Below are 18,735 nucleotides of genomic sequence, written 5' to 3'. Positions count from 1 at the left end.
AATTCCCTGTACCTCCACTAAGGCACAGAAGTTTTGACAACTGCTACATTTTGGACTTTGTGGAAGAGAGGAATTGGGTCTTATTCTCCCTGAATCCTGTAAACTCAATATATTTCTTATGTTGAATAAGCCTCTCTTACACTCTTATTGATTTAATCAGAAGATCAAGACTAGTGCTTCAGGAAAAAAAAAGAAAAGCCTGTCTCTTGACCTAATCTTTCCCTCTCAAGATTTTCTATCTCTGATTTATCTGCCCCAATGTCCCCAATCCTAGACCCCATGGACAAGGGGTTCCTAACTCGCTTTCTCATCCTTTATCTATGCCTCCACATGAAGCTACAAAGGAAAGAAAACAAGCATTGAGGAAAAGAAGAAACAGACATGTATTTGATTCCTATTGCGTCAGTGGGATTAAATAACTTGCCAAGTAGCTAATACAAGGTGAAGTTACTATTCAAACTCAGATCTCTGACTCAAATCTTAATATCTCCCATTTTCATTCTCCTGCCTACATCCTTCTCTTCCCACCCTATTCCCATTCAGAGCTACTCTCTCAAGATTTCCTTTTCAGACCTTTACCTTGCCCTCCAGGCCTACCTGTCCCAGGTACCTCCCAAGGGTAAGCCAGTCCTACCTGGCCGGAGCCGGAGTGCAATCCTCTGGGGACTGACTTGCGTCACTTGGGAGCTGTCTCCAGAGCCCTTGTCGCTGAGAGGTCTGGCCTCCAAGATTTGGGCCTCACTGACCGGGAACTCGATGGATTCTGGAGCACAGTTATCCCTCAGCAGATTCTCCTTGAGGTTGCAGCGAGGAGAGCCCAGAGGCAGGGCCTGGAAGGCAGTAGCCCAAAGGAAACACAGGCCATCAGAGATATAGAGGCTCTGTGTCTCTTGCAGCATGCATGTATGCATGCACACATACATACACACACATACACACATACACACACACATATCAGTGGCTTAGAGCTTACCTAGGAATTCCAAACTAAATCAGCATAAATGAACTGATATAGTCCTTCCTAGGAAAATCCCTAGGACTGTGAAGTAAAAGGGGAAACAGATATCAGAAGGGCTGAGTGAGTGCCTGTAAACCAGGAAGAGATTTATACAGTAAGATGTCTTCTGAAAAAGCATGTTTCCAACTGTGAAATGCAACTCATGTGAGAGTCTCAAAATTAATTTCATGGGTTTCAACCAGGATATGATGAAGTAAAATACAGTAGACTATGATATAAAATAGGATGCATATGAATAGTAAAGTTAAGTGTTGCTTTGTGAAACTTATTTATTGGGGAGTATCATACTATAATAAATAATGACATGCAATGCATTTCTTTCTGTAGGTCAGCACAGTTTGGAGATGATTATGCTAGGTAATAAGGAGGCAGTGAGTGTGATCCGTGAAGTCAAGAAGGAAGTATGCGGGCTGGGAATATGGCCTAGTGGCAAGAGTGCTTGCCTCGTGTACATGAGGGCCTGGGTTCGATTCCCCAGCACCACATATACAGAAAATAGCCAGAAGTGGCACTGTGGCTCAAGTGGCAGAGTGCTAGCCTTGAGCAAAAAAGAAGCCAGGGACAGTGCTCAGGCCCTAAGTTCACAGCCTAGGACTGGCCAAAAAAAAAAAAAAGAAGGAAGTAGGTGTGTCCCTCCCCCCCTAGTGCCAACACTCAACCGAAGACGTCTGACAAAAGTGACAGAGAAAAAGCAGTATGGGGAAGAGCAAAGCGAAGAACACAGAAGTAGACTGGCAGAGATGGAATCTCAGCATCGCCACTGATGAACTGCTTACTAGGACAAGTAGTTCAATCTCTGCAATCTAGTTTCCGCCACTGTAACATGAAGATAATAGCATTCACAGTACACATATGAGTCAAAACTCATAGAGATGGGAAATGGAATGGTGGTGCCAGGAACCGGAGGACTAAAGGAATGAGGTGCTATTGTTTGATGGGTAAAAGGGATTTGGAGGGCTAGGATTATGCCCTAGTGGTAGAGTGCTTGCCTCCTATACATGAAGCCCTGGGTTCGATTCCTCAGCACCACATATGTAGAAAAAGCCAGAAGTGGCACTGTGGCTCCAGTGGTTGAGGTCAACTATCAACTAAGTTTTTAGTAAGTTTAGTAAGTTTAGTGCTAGCCTTAAGCAAAAAGAAGCCAGGGACAGTGCCCAGGCCCTGAGTTCAAGCCCCAGGACTGGAAAAAAAATTATTTTTTTCTTTTGCTAATACTGGAACTTGAACTAAGAGCCTCACATTCTTGCTTGGCTTTTTTACTCAAGGCTAGAGCTCTATCACTTGAGCTATAATTTCACTTCTGGCTTTTTGTTTGTTAACTGGGAATAAGAGTCTTTTATATTTGTCTGCTCAACCTGCTTCAAAATGATCTATAGTCTCCTGTGTAGCAAGGATAATAGCGGTAAGCCACTGGCACCCAGCTTGATGAGCAAAATGTTTTTATTTTACAAAATAGAGCCATGGAGATGGAAGTCAGTGATGGCTTATGAAGATGGTGATACATTATGAATACATTTAACACCACTCAATAGTACATTTAAAAGTCATTAAGATGCCAGGCACCAGTGGTCCACGCCTGTAATCCTAGCTACTCAGAAGGCTAAGGTCTGAGGATTGTGGTTTGAAGCCAGCCCAGGCAGGAAAATCCATGAGACTCTCATCTCCAAATAACTACCAAAAAGGCTAAAAGTGACGCAGTGACTCAAGGAGAAGGGCATTAGCTCTAAAGCTAAGGGATAACACCCAGGTCCTGAGTTCAAGCCCCAGGATGAGCACACACACTACTTACGATAGAGCCAGCAAAGTGGCTCAAGTGGAAGCATACCTGCTATGCAAGCACAAGGCCCCAAGTTGCAACGTCAGTACCACCCACCAGTGATTTACATGGTAACATGGTTATATGTATTTTGCAACAATAAAAATTACTTTTAAAGGAACTAACAACAATAATAACCCTTTTCTCATAGGGATGCCATGTGGGGCTAAATAAAACAATGCACGGAAAGCACATAGCACAGTAAATATTAGCTATTGTTGTGAAATCCTTGATAAACAGTTTCTGAATAAGTTAATGATGAATGAACTCCACAAGCTTGGGGTAACACCATCATGCCAGGATACTGACATCATGGTCCAAAAAAAGAAACTGTCTATGGGGGGAAAAGCAAAGGAAAGGGATAACAGTGTCCAAAAAGAAACTAGGGGCTGGGAATATGGCCTAGTGGCAAGAGTGCCTGCCTAGCATGCATGAAGCCATGGGTTTGATTCCTCCGCACTACATACACAGAAAAAGCTGCAAGTGGCACCATGGCTCACTCAAGTGGTAGAGTGCTAGCCTTGAGTAAAAAAGAAGCTCAGGGACAGTGCTCAGGTCCTGACTTCAAGCCCCAGGACTGGCAAAAAAAATTAATTTAAAAAGAAAGAAATGTACTAAATGTATTCATTACCTGACTTATGAAATGATATACCTTAATCATAACAATAAAATTATAGCATAAAACCATTGTTAAAATTGTCTATTCTAAACCAGAGCCTATCCTACACTTTCCTTCTTCAACCAAGACAAAGAGCACATTGAGCCAAGCATACCCAAACACCCTGACATGCCTCCCACCACCCTCTGACTCGATATTGCTTACACATGAATATTGAACTGGGGGTGGAGGGTGGGCTTGCTGTTCTGGGAAGAACACCAGAAATCAGGAAACAGGCTTGATGCTGGGGCTGCCACGAGCTCAGAGAAGTCGCTTGGCCTCTGAGTCTGTTCAATATTTTAGTCCCACCTTGCTCTGCCACTGAGGGAACTTAGCCAACCCTATGTGGGTTCAAGTCCATGAAGACTAATTGCCAGGCTAAGGAGACCTTCTGGAGACCAGGAATGCCCCTCCCTAGGCCTATTTCAGTCTCTCCTACCCAACCTCTCCCAAAAGTCATCTAGATATCCATATCACTATCCCAGAGCAACCAGTAGAAACATTTATGGGGCACTTACTATTTGCAGGCACTCTGATGAATACTTTACAGGCATTACTGCAATCCTCCTGACAGTTCTGGAAAGCTGGAATTACTTATTATTCTATAAGTGAGCAACCCAAGGCTCAGAGGCTTCACAAATAAGGAACCTAATCTTTGAGTTAGGAAATCTGAGGCCCAAAGAAGTTAAATAGTCTTCCCAAAGCTGTAGAGCTAGGAAGTGGCACAATTGAGGTCCCACCACTAGATTATTAGAACAGAATTGTCCTCAAGAACTTTTTTTTTTTTGCCAGTCCTGGGGCTTGAACTCAGGGCCTGAGCACTGTCCCTGAGCTTCTTTTTGCTCAAGGCTACCACTCTGCCACTTGAGCCACAGCGCCACTTCTGGTCTTACCTATATAAGTGGTGCTAGGGAATCAAACCCAGGGCTTCATGTATGGAAGGCAAGCACTCTACCACTAAACCCCATTCCCTGCCCCCTCAAGAATTTTTATTCCACTCTACACAGGGAAAGTCTCAAAGAAGAGAAGCAGGCATGTAGGAAGAATAATCCTAGGGAAAGTCTAGCATAGAATGTTCTAGACAGGAAACAGGATGCCAGCTGAGGAGGTGAGAGGTATGAGGAAGGGTGGATTATGTCCTTCCTCTAAATCCTGTTTGGGTGATCTGGCAACCATCATGTCCAAAATGGGATCAGGCCACATGGAGACACCCATGCTCAGTAACTTAGTAGCCCAAATCTCCTGGGATGCTCAAAGTCCTCCCCTCTCTCTCTCTGCCTGTCTCCCTCTGATGGGCTACAGGCCCGCTTCACAACACATGGACACAAGAGCAGTAGCCTAAGGACCACACCCCCTCCCTGTCCAAGAAAAAGTGAAAAGAGCTTCCTTCTTTCTCTCTTTGCTCCTCAGAAACAGGAGGACAACAATGACCTCAACAATGAGAACCAGTGCATAAGATTTAACCTTCCTGCTACAGGTCTACGCAGAAAAAAACAACCTTGCCCCAAAAGGCAATGATCAAAGCACAAAGATGTCAGAGAAATGGAGCCTTTCCAGAACAAGATGCTGGAGGAGGCGGGAGCTTGAGGGGAGACATCAGGGAGCTGACTGAGAACAGCAGGTCATCAAGTATCTTCAGGCTACTACAATGTGAGGGTTACCAAAGGGAGAGACTGTTTCTGAGATGGGGGTCCTCACGCCCCATCCTTATATTGCTGTCCTAATTAGAAAAGGGTTTGAAGTGCTCAGATGAGCTAATAGTCTTTGGGTTGGGCATAAATTTCCTTAGGAAAAAATATATAAACCCTGAAAAACAAAACCTGGTTCTCTGGCTCCCTCTGTGCTCATTGACATCAGAGGTCATAAACCTCCCAGCTTTCCCTCAAAGCCTCCTGTCCTGGCAGGATACCAACGCAGTGAGCTCAACACTCTTGAGCAACATTCCTTCCCTGAATAACCCAGGGCTGAGATGGCAGAACGAGGTCTAGCTTCTCAGAGAGAAAACTAGAAAGGGACTGGATGCTGAAGTTCTAGTTCCCAGTGAAACCGGACGTTACACAAATAGGTCAAAAATAGCGCAGACCTAGGGAAAAGATACTGAGCACAGAAGTGGGATATGTTCCAATCCATCTGACATGGTATGAACAAATACAAGGAAATAGAAAGTGACTTTCAAGGAGGAGGGCAAGGGGAGATATATACCCGAGTGTTTTCCTTGATTGCAGAAAGCTACTAAAATGTCTCCATCCATATAAATTACCATCTTTGTATTGACTGGCTCTTCTGGTAAGGACAAGTAAACATCTGAACACAACAAGAAAGGAGTGTGAAAGGGAAAGAAAACAAAGAAGAGAAAGAAAGTGTTTGAGTTTATGCTTATTGATAGTCACACTTCAGAGTTTTTATAAGCAGGGGGCTCTAATTATTAATATATTTTTGTTTTTTTTATATTAGTGGGTGGAACAAAACTCTCAAGACAGGCATTTATCCTCCAGGTTAAAATTAAATAGAGGGGTGGGGATATGGCCTAGTGGCAAGAGTGCTTGCCTCGCATACATGAAGCCCTGGGTTCAATTCCCCAGCACCACATATACAGAAAATGGCCAGAAGTGGCGCTGTGGCTCAAGTGGCAGAGTGCTAGCCTTGAGCAAGAAGAAGCCAGGGACAGTGCTCAGGCCCTGAGTCCAAGCCCCAGGACTGGCCAAAAAAAATAAAATAATAATAATAATAAAATAAAAAAATTAAATTAAATTAAGTAGATAGCTGGGGGTTGGTGGCTCATTCCTGTAATCCCAGCTACTCAGGAGGCTGAGATCTGAAGAGCAAGGTTCAAAATCAGCCTGAGCAGGAAAAGTCTGTGAGATTCTTATCTCCAATTAACCACTAAAAGCCAGAGTGATGTTGTGGCTCAAGTGGTAGAGTGCTAGCCTTGAGCAAAAAAGCTCAGGGACAGGCCTTGAGTTCAAGCCTCAGTACTGACACCAAAAAAGGAGGAGGAGGAAGGAAGGAAGGAAGGAAGGAAGGAAGGAAGGAAGGAAGGAAGGAAGGAAGGAAGGAGCAGAAAAGTAAAAATATAATTATGTTAGTCACTAAAAAGAACTATAAAAAATGGCCTGGGCTGGGGATATGGCCTAGGGGCAAGAGTGCTTGTCTCCTAAACATGAGGCCCTGGGTTCAATTCCCCAGTACCACATATATAGAAAACAGCCAGAAGTGGCGCTGTGGCTCAAGTGGCAGAGTGCTAGCTTTGAGCAAAAAGAAGCCAGGGACAGTGCTCAGGCCCTGAGTCCAAGCTCCAGGACTGGCCAAAAAAAAAAAAAAATGGCCTGAGTCCTATGTAGTTGCAGAGAAGAAAATCAAGTCCTCTGGCTGGCACTCATGGCTCACAACTGTAATTCTAACTAGTCAGGTTAGCTCAGAGCTGAGGAGCAAGGTTTGAAGCCAGTCCAGGTAGGAAAGTCCATGAGACTCTTTAATTAACCACCAAAAAGCCAGAAGTAGAGCCATAGTAGAGCTAGCCTTGAACAGAAAAAGCTAACAGAGAGTTAACGTGCATGCATGCACCCTGTTGCAGTCTTAGCGTACTCCACCCTCATTCTCCCCATTTCATTTTTGGATGTCAGACTCAATGTCAGCTGGTCCACCCTCTCGTGTGCCTTTGAGCCTATGTAACAATTCCTAGTATTTCCCTCTGATTTGGGGCTGTCAGATTTAGCAAATACGTGGGATATACCAATACTAACAGTTCCTTGATGTTTAAATTGGGCATGCTATCTTTATCTGGCAACATTAACTCCACCCCCACCCACCTGGACCCATAACCAGCCCACCTCTTCCATTAGGAACTTTCATCCAACTTGCTACCCTAACAACCCATTCCGATGCAATAGGTCCAGGGGCCATCTTGAGAGCCCTGAGATAGATAGATAGATAGATAGATAGATAGATAGATAGATAGATAGATAGATAGATAGATAGATTTTTTTTTTTTTAGCCAACTTCTCAGGCAACACCTACCACCAGGTAAGTTGGGGAGGGTCTAGAAACCAACATGGCACCACTGAGGCCAAGGCTATACAAAGCTGAATCTCTGCATGAAGCTGGTCTCTGTGCTAGGTGGACAGACCAGAGTTAGCACACCACCTCAACCCGTGGTAGTACGTAACCCTCCAAGAACACACCCTATACAGATGGGCCCCAAACACCAGGCTCACACACATTGGCTGTGTTTTCCTACTACCCAGCCAAGCACTCACTATACACACCCAAGAACTGCTGTCCTCTAAGGACCATGGGAAAGCTGAGCCCAACCAGTTGTTTTCCCAGGCACTGCCAGTATTGCCTGAAATGAACAAGGCAGGGGAGCACTGAGCTGTACCCCCAGCCCCACCTTTAGTTTTGGGGTTGTTTTATGTCAAGGACCAATGCACTTGCAATGGTAAATCTTTTCTGGGGAGAAGGGGAAGTCTTGCTCCCTTGGGGGTAAGGGTGGGGGGGTGGAGGGAATGATACCAGTCATATTGGGGTTACAGGCCCCATTCCATTCTCAGCTCTTTCTTCCCTGGTTGACGTGTTTCCCCCCCCCCCCCACGGTGGGGTGCTCCACCCTCCCCCTCTTCGCTCCTCCCTCCTGCTCCATTGATGGCTGTAGTCATTCACTCTACTCCATTCTCCTGGGAATAGCTCAGCCGTCTTTCCACCTACCTCCATCCTTCAATTCTCTGTGTCCTAGCTGCACCCATGTCCTTACTCCGTGTTCCCCCCACTCCTGCCACATGCTTTAATGCTATCCAGCCCCTTCCCCCTGCCCTCTTGAGTCTGCCCTAGAAGACAAAATTCACCATGGTCACCCATAAATACTCCTCATTTGCATAACTGCAATCTGGTCACCTGACTTAAGGGCTCTAGATGAACAGACTTAGCTCTGGCTAGCCCCTATCGGATCAAATGGGGGGGAGGGGTGGTGTCCAAGACAGACTCTCCAAACCCCGCTCCCTTTATCTCCAGACTCTGGACCAGAGTTGCCTGTCTTTGCTCTTGCTTTGAGTTGAAAAGAAGGGGGGGGGGGATCTTTTAAGTGACACTAGGGCATCTGCCTCAGCTCCCCTCTGCCCCAGCCAACTTGAGGCCACACCATCCAAACTTAGCACCCTCTGTACCCCCTCTTCCACTTCTATGACACAGTCGCAAAATTGCAACCTCCTTACACAAGAAGCTTAAGCATATCTGATAGAAATCAAGGGAAGGAAGATACTGTAAAAGAGAAGGGAGGATGGAGAGCACATCACACTGGAGCAGCCACCTCAAGTCAGAGGGGTGGGCCTCAAGTGGGGGTGGAGAAGAGCTCAACCTCCCTCCCACTCCTTCCCCCCACCCCTCCCTCTCCCTTCAGCCCCAGGGAATATTTCATTTGCAAAATGAAGTCAATATGGCCCAGATGTTGGGCAGCTGCCCCTGGAAGCAGTTGTCATGCTGAACAGCACGGGAGGCCAAAACAGTGTTGAACTGGCCTCTGGTGATCTGGTAACTATAATGTCGGGGGGGGGGCGGGGGGGGGTGAGTCTAACACAGCCTCTCCATTTCCTCTCTTCCCACACCCTGCCAGGGGGTTGCCTTTTTAGGAAACACTGCAGATTAGAGAAGCAGACAGATAGAATGAGAGGTAGCTGTGAAGCTGCAAAGTTCAGGAGCAAGCTACACCAACACAAAGTACCTCCAGTGTCTGAGAAGCAGGCAGCCAAGGGCTCAGGTAAACACCTGCCGCCCATGACTCAGCCTCAGATTGGCATATTGGCAGCCTCTCTAGGCCCATTCACTCCTCCCGCCCCTTACCAGCCCTTGCCAACTCCAAATTCCCATCCTAGCCACAAACACAGCCATTCCCGCAGACACATTCATTCCCTAGGGCCCCAGACACAACAAACTCTGCCTAGACACAGCTAACCCTTTCCTGTCACCCTCGAATCCTCACTCATGAGTCCAGCTTCTCTCATGGAAGCCTAGGAGATAGAAGGAGGGAAAGAAGAGAAAGAGAGAAGCTTGGACATCAGAGAGAAAAGGAAAGATTCTCAGATGGAACACTCCATACACAAGTGAGCAATTTCCATTGTTTTTTTTTTTTTAAATTCTGGGAAAAAGAAGCAAACTAGCATCTCCACCATTTCTCCAGCCCCTCCTGCCTCTCCCCCAACAAAAACAAACAAACAAAGCAAAGGGTAGTATAAGGTACCAAGGCCAGATATCTAACTACAGGCTAGGGGAGGGGGAAAAGGGGGAAGGGGAGAGATAAGAGGAAGACGTTCACAGTAGTATGAATAGCAATACCAGTAACATCTCTAAGGCAGCTCTTCTCCACCTATCAAAGGATATTCTTTACCATAGACTTGCTCAGAAGAGACAAGGCCTGTGCATTTAGAGGGAAGACACAGCATGTGTGACTGTTCGTGTACGAGCATCTGTGTCTAGAGAAGCCTGGGGAGGTGCGTCTTACCTCATCAGAGCACCAGGCACACACAGGACTCACGGCCAGACACTGCTGGCACGAGCTCACCCCTCTCGAGGTACAGATGTTTGGCCCTGCAACAGAAAGACAAAGCCATTTAATATGCACCTGATTTAGGGCTCATTGAAAAAACTGACCTACACATCTTCCTCAACTTACCCCAAAGTTCAGATTAATCCTTCTGGAGTTCCCACAAGCACATCCTATTTGTGCTACAGACATTTACTAAACACAGGGTATTGGTAAGGAAGAGAGTGAATTGATGATAGAGAGGAAACTCATTACCAGCCTTCACATCTATGGTCACAGTGACCGCAGATGATAAGGCTAAGCCAAGAGTCTGATCATAACTGATGGGAAAAGGCTTTAATGACTACTTTGATAGCTACATGGTCCAAGTGAAAATATGAAGCCCAGAGTAATGGCACTGTGTCTTCTCCAATGATGCTAGTGATATTCAACCACTACGGAAGAGCCAATGTCCAGACACACTAACTTTAACGTGTAGCTTGGTATGGTGTGGACGAGGTGTGCAGGGTGACTTTAATACGAGTGTCCCACTGGCTCCCCGAGGGAAAGGAAAACTTCTTAAGCTTTTGAACCCATAGTTCTTGGGAGCCATGTGTAGAATCCTCTGAAGAACTAAAGAAGCATTTGTGCTGGAAGACCATGGAAATTTGAGTTGGAAGCAAGGTTTGTTTGAATTACGCATGCTGGATTTCCTCCTCATGTTGGGGCCTAAATCACCTTGCATAATCTCTGTGCAATTATGTATCTACCTCACAGGATGCATGCAAGGATCCTGGGTCAAGGGGTACGCTACAAGATGCCAATCAAATGTGAACAGTTTTCCTACTGACAAAAGGCCAAGACAAGGCTGGGGGAGGAGCACCAACAGCCAAGGGGACTAAAATATCCCCAAGAAGCCTGCCAGGAAGCAAACCCCAGGCATTTGCTGGTGTAGAAGCTGTCATCCTCCCTGCTCTCCTAGTAAACCCCCTCTCCCTGCGTTGTCCCCAGGGAGACCCATTCCATTAAAGTGTAGAAGGGGGATCCATTTTGACCCATGACCCCACTTACCTTGACAGGTGGTTTTTTAAAATCTGATTTTCTTAACAGTTGCCCCTAGCTGTTCAGATGGGCAAACTGATTTCTGGGGAAATCATCCTAACTGTTGGGGGTATTTCCCCAGAACTCCCAAAACCAATCATCTAGCCGTACATCTGAAGTCTATTTTATCATAGTGTAACTGAATTTCCATGATCCTTACACTCTCAGAAAATGTGCTATCCTGGTTAGAGATGACCTGTACCTTTATTTGATTTCTGTGGGTTAGACTATTTTACAGTATCTTAAGTAGAGACAAGAAAACTAATGACAATATAAATGGGGGGTGTGCACAAGCATGCATATGGGCATGCTAATACTGAAATTTGAAAAAAAAAATTTGCTCACCCAATACAGCTGGCTACCACTTAAGCCAAATTCCCACTACCAGCTTTTTTGCTTGTTAATTGGAAATGAGTCTTCTGGATTTGTCTGCCTGGACTGGCTTCAAACCTCAGCTCTCACATCGCAGCTTCCTGAGTAGCCAGAATTATTAGCTAGAATTATATATAATTCTTGATGTGAACAAAGCATATGATTCTTACCCAGCAGAAATGCCAATGATTTCTGTCTGGTAAAAAAAAAAAAAAAGCAATCCTTAGCCAGGAGCTGTGGCTCACTCCTTTAATCCTAGATATTCAAGAGGCTGAGATCTGAAGATTGCAGTTCAAAGCCAGCTCGGGCAAGAAAGTCTGTGAGAGTCTTATCTCCAAATAACCACCAGTTGGTAGAGCTGGTGCTGTGGCTCAAAGTGGTAGAGCACTAGCCTTAAGCAAAAGAACTCAGGGATAGTGTCCAGACCTAAGTTCAAGTCCCCTAAATGACAAAAGAAGAAGATGAAGAAGGAGGAGGAGGAAGAGGAAGATGAGGAGGAAAGAAGAAAGAAAAGGTAATCCCTAAAAGCTGAGATGTTAACTACTTATAAATCCACTGGCTAAATCATTTTCACATTTCTTTAGCCAACTATGTATCTCCTTTTCTAGAATTATCTTTTGAACTAGCCCTAACATCTTACTGGTTCTTTCACTAAGAAAGCTGAATAAAATCTTTGACAAGTATTAATTTTATATTTGTATGAGGAAAAAAATATATATATATACATATGGAGGGAGAGAGGAAGGGTGAGAGGGGGAAGGAGAACAAAGGGAGGAAGAGAAGAATTCAATGAAGGGAGTAAGGGAAAATGGGAGGAAAGGGGAAAGGAAAGAAGGAAGGAAGGGAAGAAGGAAGGAAGGCAGGAAGGGGAAGAACAGTGCAAATGTAAATTGTCCTGTGGATCCATTTACATATTTTAGAAGTCTATAGATAATTTTAAGATATACGCTCAGTTGCACAAAACAAAGCTGACTTAGTTTGATACCTTTCAAATGGCTCCAATACATTATTTCCTGAACATATCCTTTGAACAAGGAATGAGGCTTGTCTAGGTAGGGGAAGGCCCCCGGGACCTAAGTCTACTGGGTAGCAATTTCATTAAGATACTAAATAAATAATAATAGTACAGTAGGAATAGTGAGTTGAAGAAGATGAGACTGGGGAGTTAATGCATCCAGGGCCAGGCTATTTGTGGGTGAGTCAATTTGGACCACAGTGCACTAATTGTATGCGCACTCTCTCAGATTCCTGCGAGCCTTCTGAGATGCTACATGCATAAAGGAACATAAGCTTCTCATTATCCACCCATCAGAAGACTTCTGAGAGGATCCTGGCCTGCAGTGTTTTAGGTCCCTCCCTCCCTGATGGGAGTTTCCATGGTGACTGGCATCTGGGGTGGGAGGTAATCCTGGATGGTGATGCTTTGGGTTCTCACTGGGGACAGGAGCAGCATACACGGAGGGAAGAGTTAAGAGAGAAAAGAGTGGGAGGCTGGGCACTGGCAATTTGTTCTTGAAAACTTCCCAGTCTATCCATTTACCCATCCATTCATTCTCAAATTAGCATTTCCCTATTTGTCTTTGACTTGCAGCCACAATAATTTTTTTTAAAGCCTTACCAGATGGGAAATAAAAAACAGCAGGCCCTTCCCAACATACATCCGAGCAGTCCCTGACCCCAAAGGATGAGCTGAGCTGTGGGGATTTGTTCTTTAGGAAGTCATGCCTTGGAGTCATGCTTACCCAGTTCCTTTGATCACTTCTTTTTAATGAATCACAGGTTGATTTCGTGAGAACCAATGATCTCTCCCATGATACCCCTAACCAAGTCCTGCCAGCGAGGGCAAGGTCCCTGGAATGTAGAGGAGGAAAGGAGGCTGACTCACCACAAGTTGGGCCCAAGTTGACTCTATGAGCTGCTGCTCCCAGGCTGCCCCTCCCTCCTGAACATGTGGAAGGAGTCTGAGTCTCTGTTTCCAGTCATTCGGAGCCTGGTTCCTACTCAGCCTCTGGGGCCCAGACAGGCCTGCTGGAGAAGGGAAGGATCCTCCCAGCTCCCGCAACCCCTTTCTTCTCACAGCCCACCCAGAGCAGCAAAACAAGGTGAGCAGGGCCTGGTCCTTACTGGGTTAGTTGTAAGGATTCAAGGAACCAATCCTTAGAACAGTCTTCAATACAATCATTGGCACGCAGAAAGTGCTAGATTTCTGTTATCTAAGCTACTTTTTGTGGTGAGGGTGTTGTTTTTATCCTAAGTCTCAACATGTTTAGGGCAAACAAATGTTTCACCCTTAAATATAAATATATATATATTCTTTGAAAGCATCATTTTATAGGACACTGGACACAAAACTAAGCATGTCCCTGAACAAAGAGGAAAAGGGTGGGATTGTAGAGCCAGAAAGTATCAGACAAGGGTGCTAGGAGCAATGGTCCAATCTGGCTTCTAAATGGAGTTATTCTTGTTCCAAAATCCAATCTAGGAAGAAAGGCTAAGAAAACAAGGCCACTAGAAAAGACAGATAAGGCTAGGAATATGGCCTAGTGGCAAGAGTGCTTGACTCGTATACATAAAGCCCTGGGTTCGATTCCCCAGTACCACATATATAGAAAATGGCCAGAAGTGGCGCTGTGGCTCAAGTGGCAGAGTGCTAGCCTTGAGCAAAAAGAAGCCAGGGACAGTGCTCAGGCCCTGAGTCCAAGGCCTAGGACTGGCAAAAAAAAAAAAAAAGGGAAAAGACCAATGAAGCCAGCCAAGAAGTTTGCCTGGAAAGTGTCTTGGCACGTCAGCCTGACCCACAGAACCAGAAAAGAGACACAGGATGGGGGCTGGGGGAGAAAGAAACAAAAAGGGAAGCAACAAAGGGATTAGAACTAGTGGAAGGCACAATGAGTTGATGAAGGCTATTTTGAGGACATGGTGTCCAATGAGACAAGATGTTAGAATGCAGGGACAGGCCACCCTGATTGAGACCAGGGGACGTCAGGGGAGGACTAAGCTGGAGTGAGAGTACAGGATGGCCGTGCTGCAAGTATCCTGGCTATCTGTCCTGCTATCTGTCCAAGAATTCTGACCTAGATCCTCAATTCTGCCACTGATGTGTGGTCACTTCCCAATTAGGTCCACAGGGACATAGGGTGACTCAGAATGTCTGTAATCTTCCATAGCTGTTACCTGGCTGGGTGAGTCATGGAAGAACAAAACATCTCATGCTATATAAGCCTGCGGGGGAGGTTCTTTTGTTTTGTTCTTCTCTGTGTCCCTATTGGGGCCTGAAATGGGCACTGTCTCTGAGCTTTTTTATTCAAGGATGGTAGCCTACCATTTGAGCCATACCTCCACATCTGGCTTTTTGCTGGTTAATTGGAGATAAGACTCTCATAGACTTCCCTGCCCAGGCTGGCTTTGAACCACAATTCCCAGATCTCAGTCTCCTGAGTGGCCTGTTATACATGGCTTCTTTAGTGAAAGTTTATTTTGCATGTAATCCTTCCTTAAAGATAGTACAGTAACCTAAAGAAGGGACAAAAGAAGGGAGAGTTCAAGGCAATACACACACCCTGGGCTATGAGCCAAAAGCTCCATGAAGCATCGCCTGAGGCACTGGGGATTCTACACTACTGTATTCCATCAAATCTGACTATGGCTGGAGGACATATCTGATTTCAGACACTTAAGTTGTTTAGTGAAGGCATCCAGGCCAATTAAATGAAGTACTTGATAAGACTGAAAAGCATTTGTATATAATTTTCCCTCATCAATATTAAAACATGCTATGGGTTAGATTCGATCCTCCAAGGAGCACCCAGGTAGGTACCTGTGAATGTGGCCTTATTTGGAAGGTAGCTACACTCACGCTAAACCACCAACTGCCCATGTGGCCTTATTTAGAAACAAGCTAGATGAGGTCATTAGGGGGAGGGTGGGGAGCACCAGTCCAATATAACCAGAGTCCTTATAAGGAAAACAGAGACTAGGGTGACACAGCTGGAACCAGGGAACAAGCAGCATTGCTGTCTACCACTAGAAGCTACGATCAGACAGGCAGGATGGTACCCGGAATTTCAGAAAGCACAATCTTGCTGACACCTTATGTCAGAATTCTATCATCCGGAGAGAATACATGTGGGCTATGTTAATCCCCTGGATTGTGCTACTTTGTTACAACAGTCTCCTAAGAAATGAAGTCAAAAAGGAGACTGAATGTCCATAGCAGATAAGACATGTTGATGAGCATTGCCCTGAGATACTTTATATGACTGGGGGAGGGGAGGAAAGCCACCTTGAAATGAAAATTTTACTATGCTTAGTCCACTTAATGGATAAAGTCAGAAATGTGGTTCTGGGGCTGGGGATATAGCCTAGTGGCAAGAGTGCCTGCCTCGGATACACGAGGCCCTAGGTTCGATTCCCCAGCACCACATATACAGAAAACGGCCAGAAGTGGCGCTGTGGCTCAAGTGGCAGAGTGCTAGCCTTGAGCGGGAAGAAGCCAGGGACAGTGCTCAGGCCCTGAGTCCAAGGCCCACGACTGGCCAAAAAAAAAAAAAAAAAAGAAAGAAATGTGGTTCTGTTAGTCTTATACTTTCCTACCAGTAGGCATCATTGGTTTCCACATCCATTGATTCATTTATTCATCCATTCATTTATTAATTCAACAAACATCCACTGAATGCCTACTTGTGCCACGGGCACTCCCCTAGGCACCAGAGACACATTGAAAAGTCCTGGCTCTTAAGAAGCTTACATTGTATGGGAACGAGGGGTGATAGGAAGAACATACACAAAAAGGGGGGAAAAAAACACAAAAGCAGTGCCAAATACTTAAAGAAAATAGAGCAAGACAAAGGAATAGCAAAAGGACAGGACATGTCCTTTAGAGAAAGTGGTCAGGCATGGTCCCTCTGAGAAGCTGACATGACATTCCAAAATGATGTTAAGGAGTGAATTATGGGAAGAACATTCCAGAAAGAACCAAAGTCTAGAGCTGAATGAACATCAGCCTGTTGACGATACCACAGAAAGAAAGAGGAAGGAGGAAAAGAGAAGTGGAACAGAGGCTAGAGAATCAGGGATCAGAACATTCGGAAACCACACAGGCCCTGGAAGGGAGTGTGGTCTTCATCCTCCACACAATTGGGAGCACTGGAGAGAACAGTTCAGCCTGGTAGACAGACAGTGATGCCATTAAAATAACCCAGGCAACCGATGACAGTGGTTAGGATTGAGAGGGTAGCAGCAGTGATGATGCATTCCAAGAACTTGCTGTTGGGTAGCATCTGGGCCATGAGGGAGGACCAGGGAGGGCTTGGGGCTGGTCGAGGTTTCATTGTTTCAATTACCAACATCCTCCTTCACTGGCCCTTCAGCCACCAGCTCCTCCCCTTACGAATGGAGCCAGATCGTGTCTGGTAGACATCTCTAATTAGGTTAATTAGATGGCATGTGCTGAAGGCTGCATAAAGCCCATCCTTGGGCAGGGTTGTCTTCTGAATGGCTGTGGTCTAAAATGAACTCTCAGTACCCGAGAAACTTGGTAAAGCCAAGGCAGTAGAACAACAACCAACAGTGGATGTGGTAGGAAAAGGGTACAGACCAGCAGGACACCTCGGGTCTAAAACCATTTTTGCCATTCAACCAGCTTTATGACTTCAGACACGTTCTGTTATCCCTCTGGGGCTCTCTCTAAGGCCTGGCCAAATCCTTATTCGAGACTGACAATGTTCCCTACAGATGTAATATGACCAAGCAAGAACAGCTGTTTCCTTTCCCCTAGGCGAGCTTCCAAACATGGGCATATAGTAGATGCACGGTAAACATTTGCTTCCCATCCCTTATCTTCACTCCAGTCAAGTCCTGCACTCGCCACATCCTCCACCTCAGGCTCAGACCTGAGAGTCTCTGACCAGTTGGAAGGAAGGAATCAGTCCAGGAGACACCACCAACATTGCTAAACTTGTTGTGTGATCTTAGATAAGTCCCTTCTCCTCTCTAAAACAAACTTTTGGCTTTTTGTTGTTGTTGTTGTTTAAAAAAAAATGGTGTTTGGCTCAATTGTCTTAAATGTGCTGTTGGCCCCGGACATGTATATTCCTCTAGGTATCAGAAACAATCCGCAGAGGCCCCGGCATTCCAGGGCCCAATTGCTTTAAACAGTACACAAAAGACCATTTCTTCCTCAACAGCCTGATATTTGGGTCAAATGCTGCATTTCAAGGTTCTGGAAATTTTTCTTAGCCCTGGCCTCACCTCCCTTCTGATTCATCGGTGTACAGAAGAGAAGGCCAGTACCAACCTCTGTTTAGGGCCCAGCCCTGTGATCCCTGTAGGTAACCTTGGTATCTAGCTTTCCAGTTCTGGAAACTTCCTCCCTGGCTCACATTTCAGGGTGGGGACAGTAGACAGTAAATGTTATGAACAGTTCTTATTGCTAGCCCATCTTGGTAGGAAAATGAAATGGCTCAACTTACTTTGGAAGACAATCTAGAAACATCTATTTAAAGTTTAAATATCCAAGCTAGACACAATGATGCATCTGTCATTCTAGCTACTTAGAAGGGTGAGGAGGGGTAATATATCACCTGCCTGAACACACACACATACACATGCACACACACATACACACACAAATTATTTGGGCAATATTTTATTTCTCCAGTGTATGCATATTTCAAACATGTCATGTATTACACATGCTTGTTGATCAGAGGATAGAGCGAGGTGGTACAGCACTTGCCTAGCACACATGAGGTCCTAGCTTTATCCCCAGCACCACAAAAAAATTAAAAATTTAAGCCTGCACCCATTGCTTATGCTTGTATTCCTAGTTTCCAAGAAGGCTAAGTTCTGATGATCATGGTTTAAAGCCAGCCCAAGGAAAAGGTCTGATCTTGATCTCCAATTAACCAGCAAAAAAAGAAAAAAAGGCAGAAGTGGAGAAATGGCTCAAGTGGTAGAATGCCAGCCATCAGGAAAGCAAGGGAAGACAAGCAAGAGTGCAAGGCCCTGAGTTCAAGCACCAGTACTGGCAAACATACACACACACACACACACACACACACACACACACTTAAACAAAAATACATAATAAATGCTTAAGGTTATATTCCTATGACTTTATTTGTAGTAGCAAATGATTGAGAATAACTTGAATGACTGCTAGCAGGGTATTATTAAGTACATGTTTATATATTCATATATAACAGTCTGCCTGTACTCTGAGGAGAATTGTGGTTCTTGGGATAAATAAAGGAAAGCCA

At 45.2% G+C, this 18,735-nt stretch overlaps 1 protein-coding gene across 1 annotated transcript in view; it reads right to left on the bottom strand.

Annotated features, from left to right (window-relative positions):
- Positions 1–18,735, bottom strand: part of Itgb3 (integrin subunit beta 3) — a 56,752-nt gene that overhangs the window by 28,445 nt on the left and 9,572 nt on the right. Inside the window, exons 2-3 of the mRNA XM_048366879.1 lie at positions 9,983–10,068; positions 635–830 (exon numbers count right to left, since the gene is read on the bottom strand). Coding sequence (XP_048222836.1) covers positions 635–830; positions 9,983–10,068 — 282 coding nt within the window. The remainder of the gene's footprint in view (positions 1–634; positions 831–9,982; positions 10,069–18,735) is intronic.

Source organism: Perognathus longimembris, chromosome 17, assembly GCF_023159225.1.
Source record: "Perognathus longimembris pacificus isolate PPM17 chromosome 17, ASM2315922v1, whole genome shotgun sequence".
Classification (NCBI taxonomy): Eukaryota; Metazoa; Chordata; class Mammalia; order Rodentia; family Heteromyidae; genus Perognathus; species Perognathus longimembris.
This window is presented reverse-complemented; position numbering and strand designations above follow the sequence as displayed.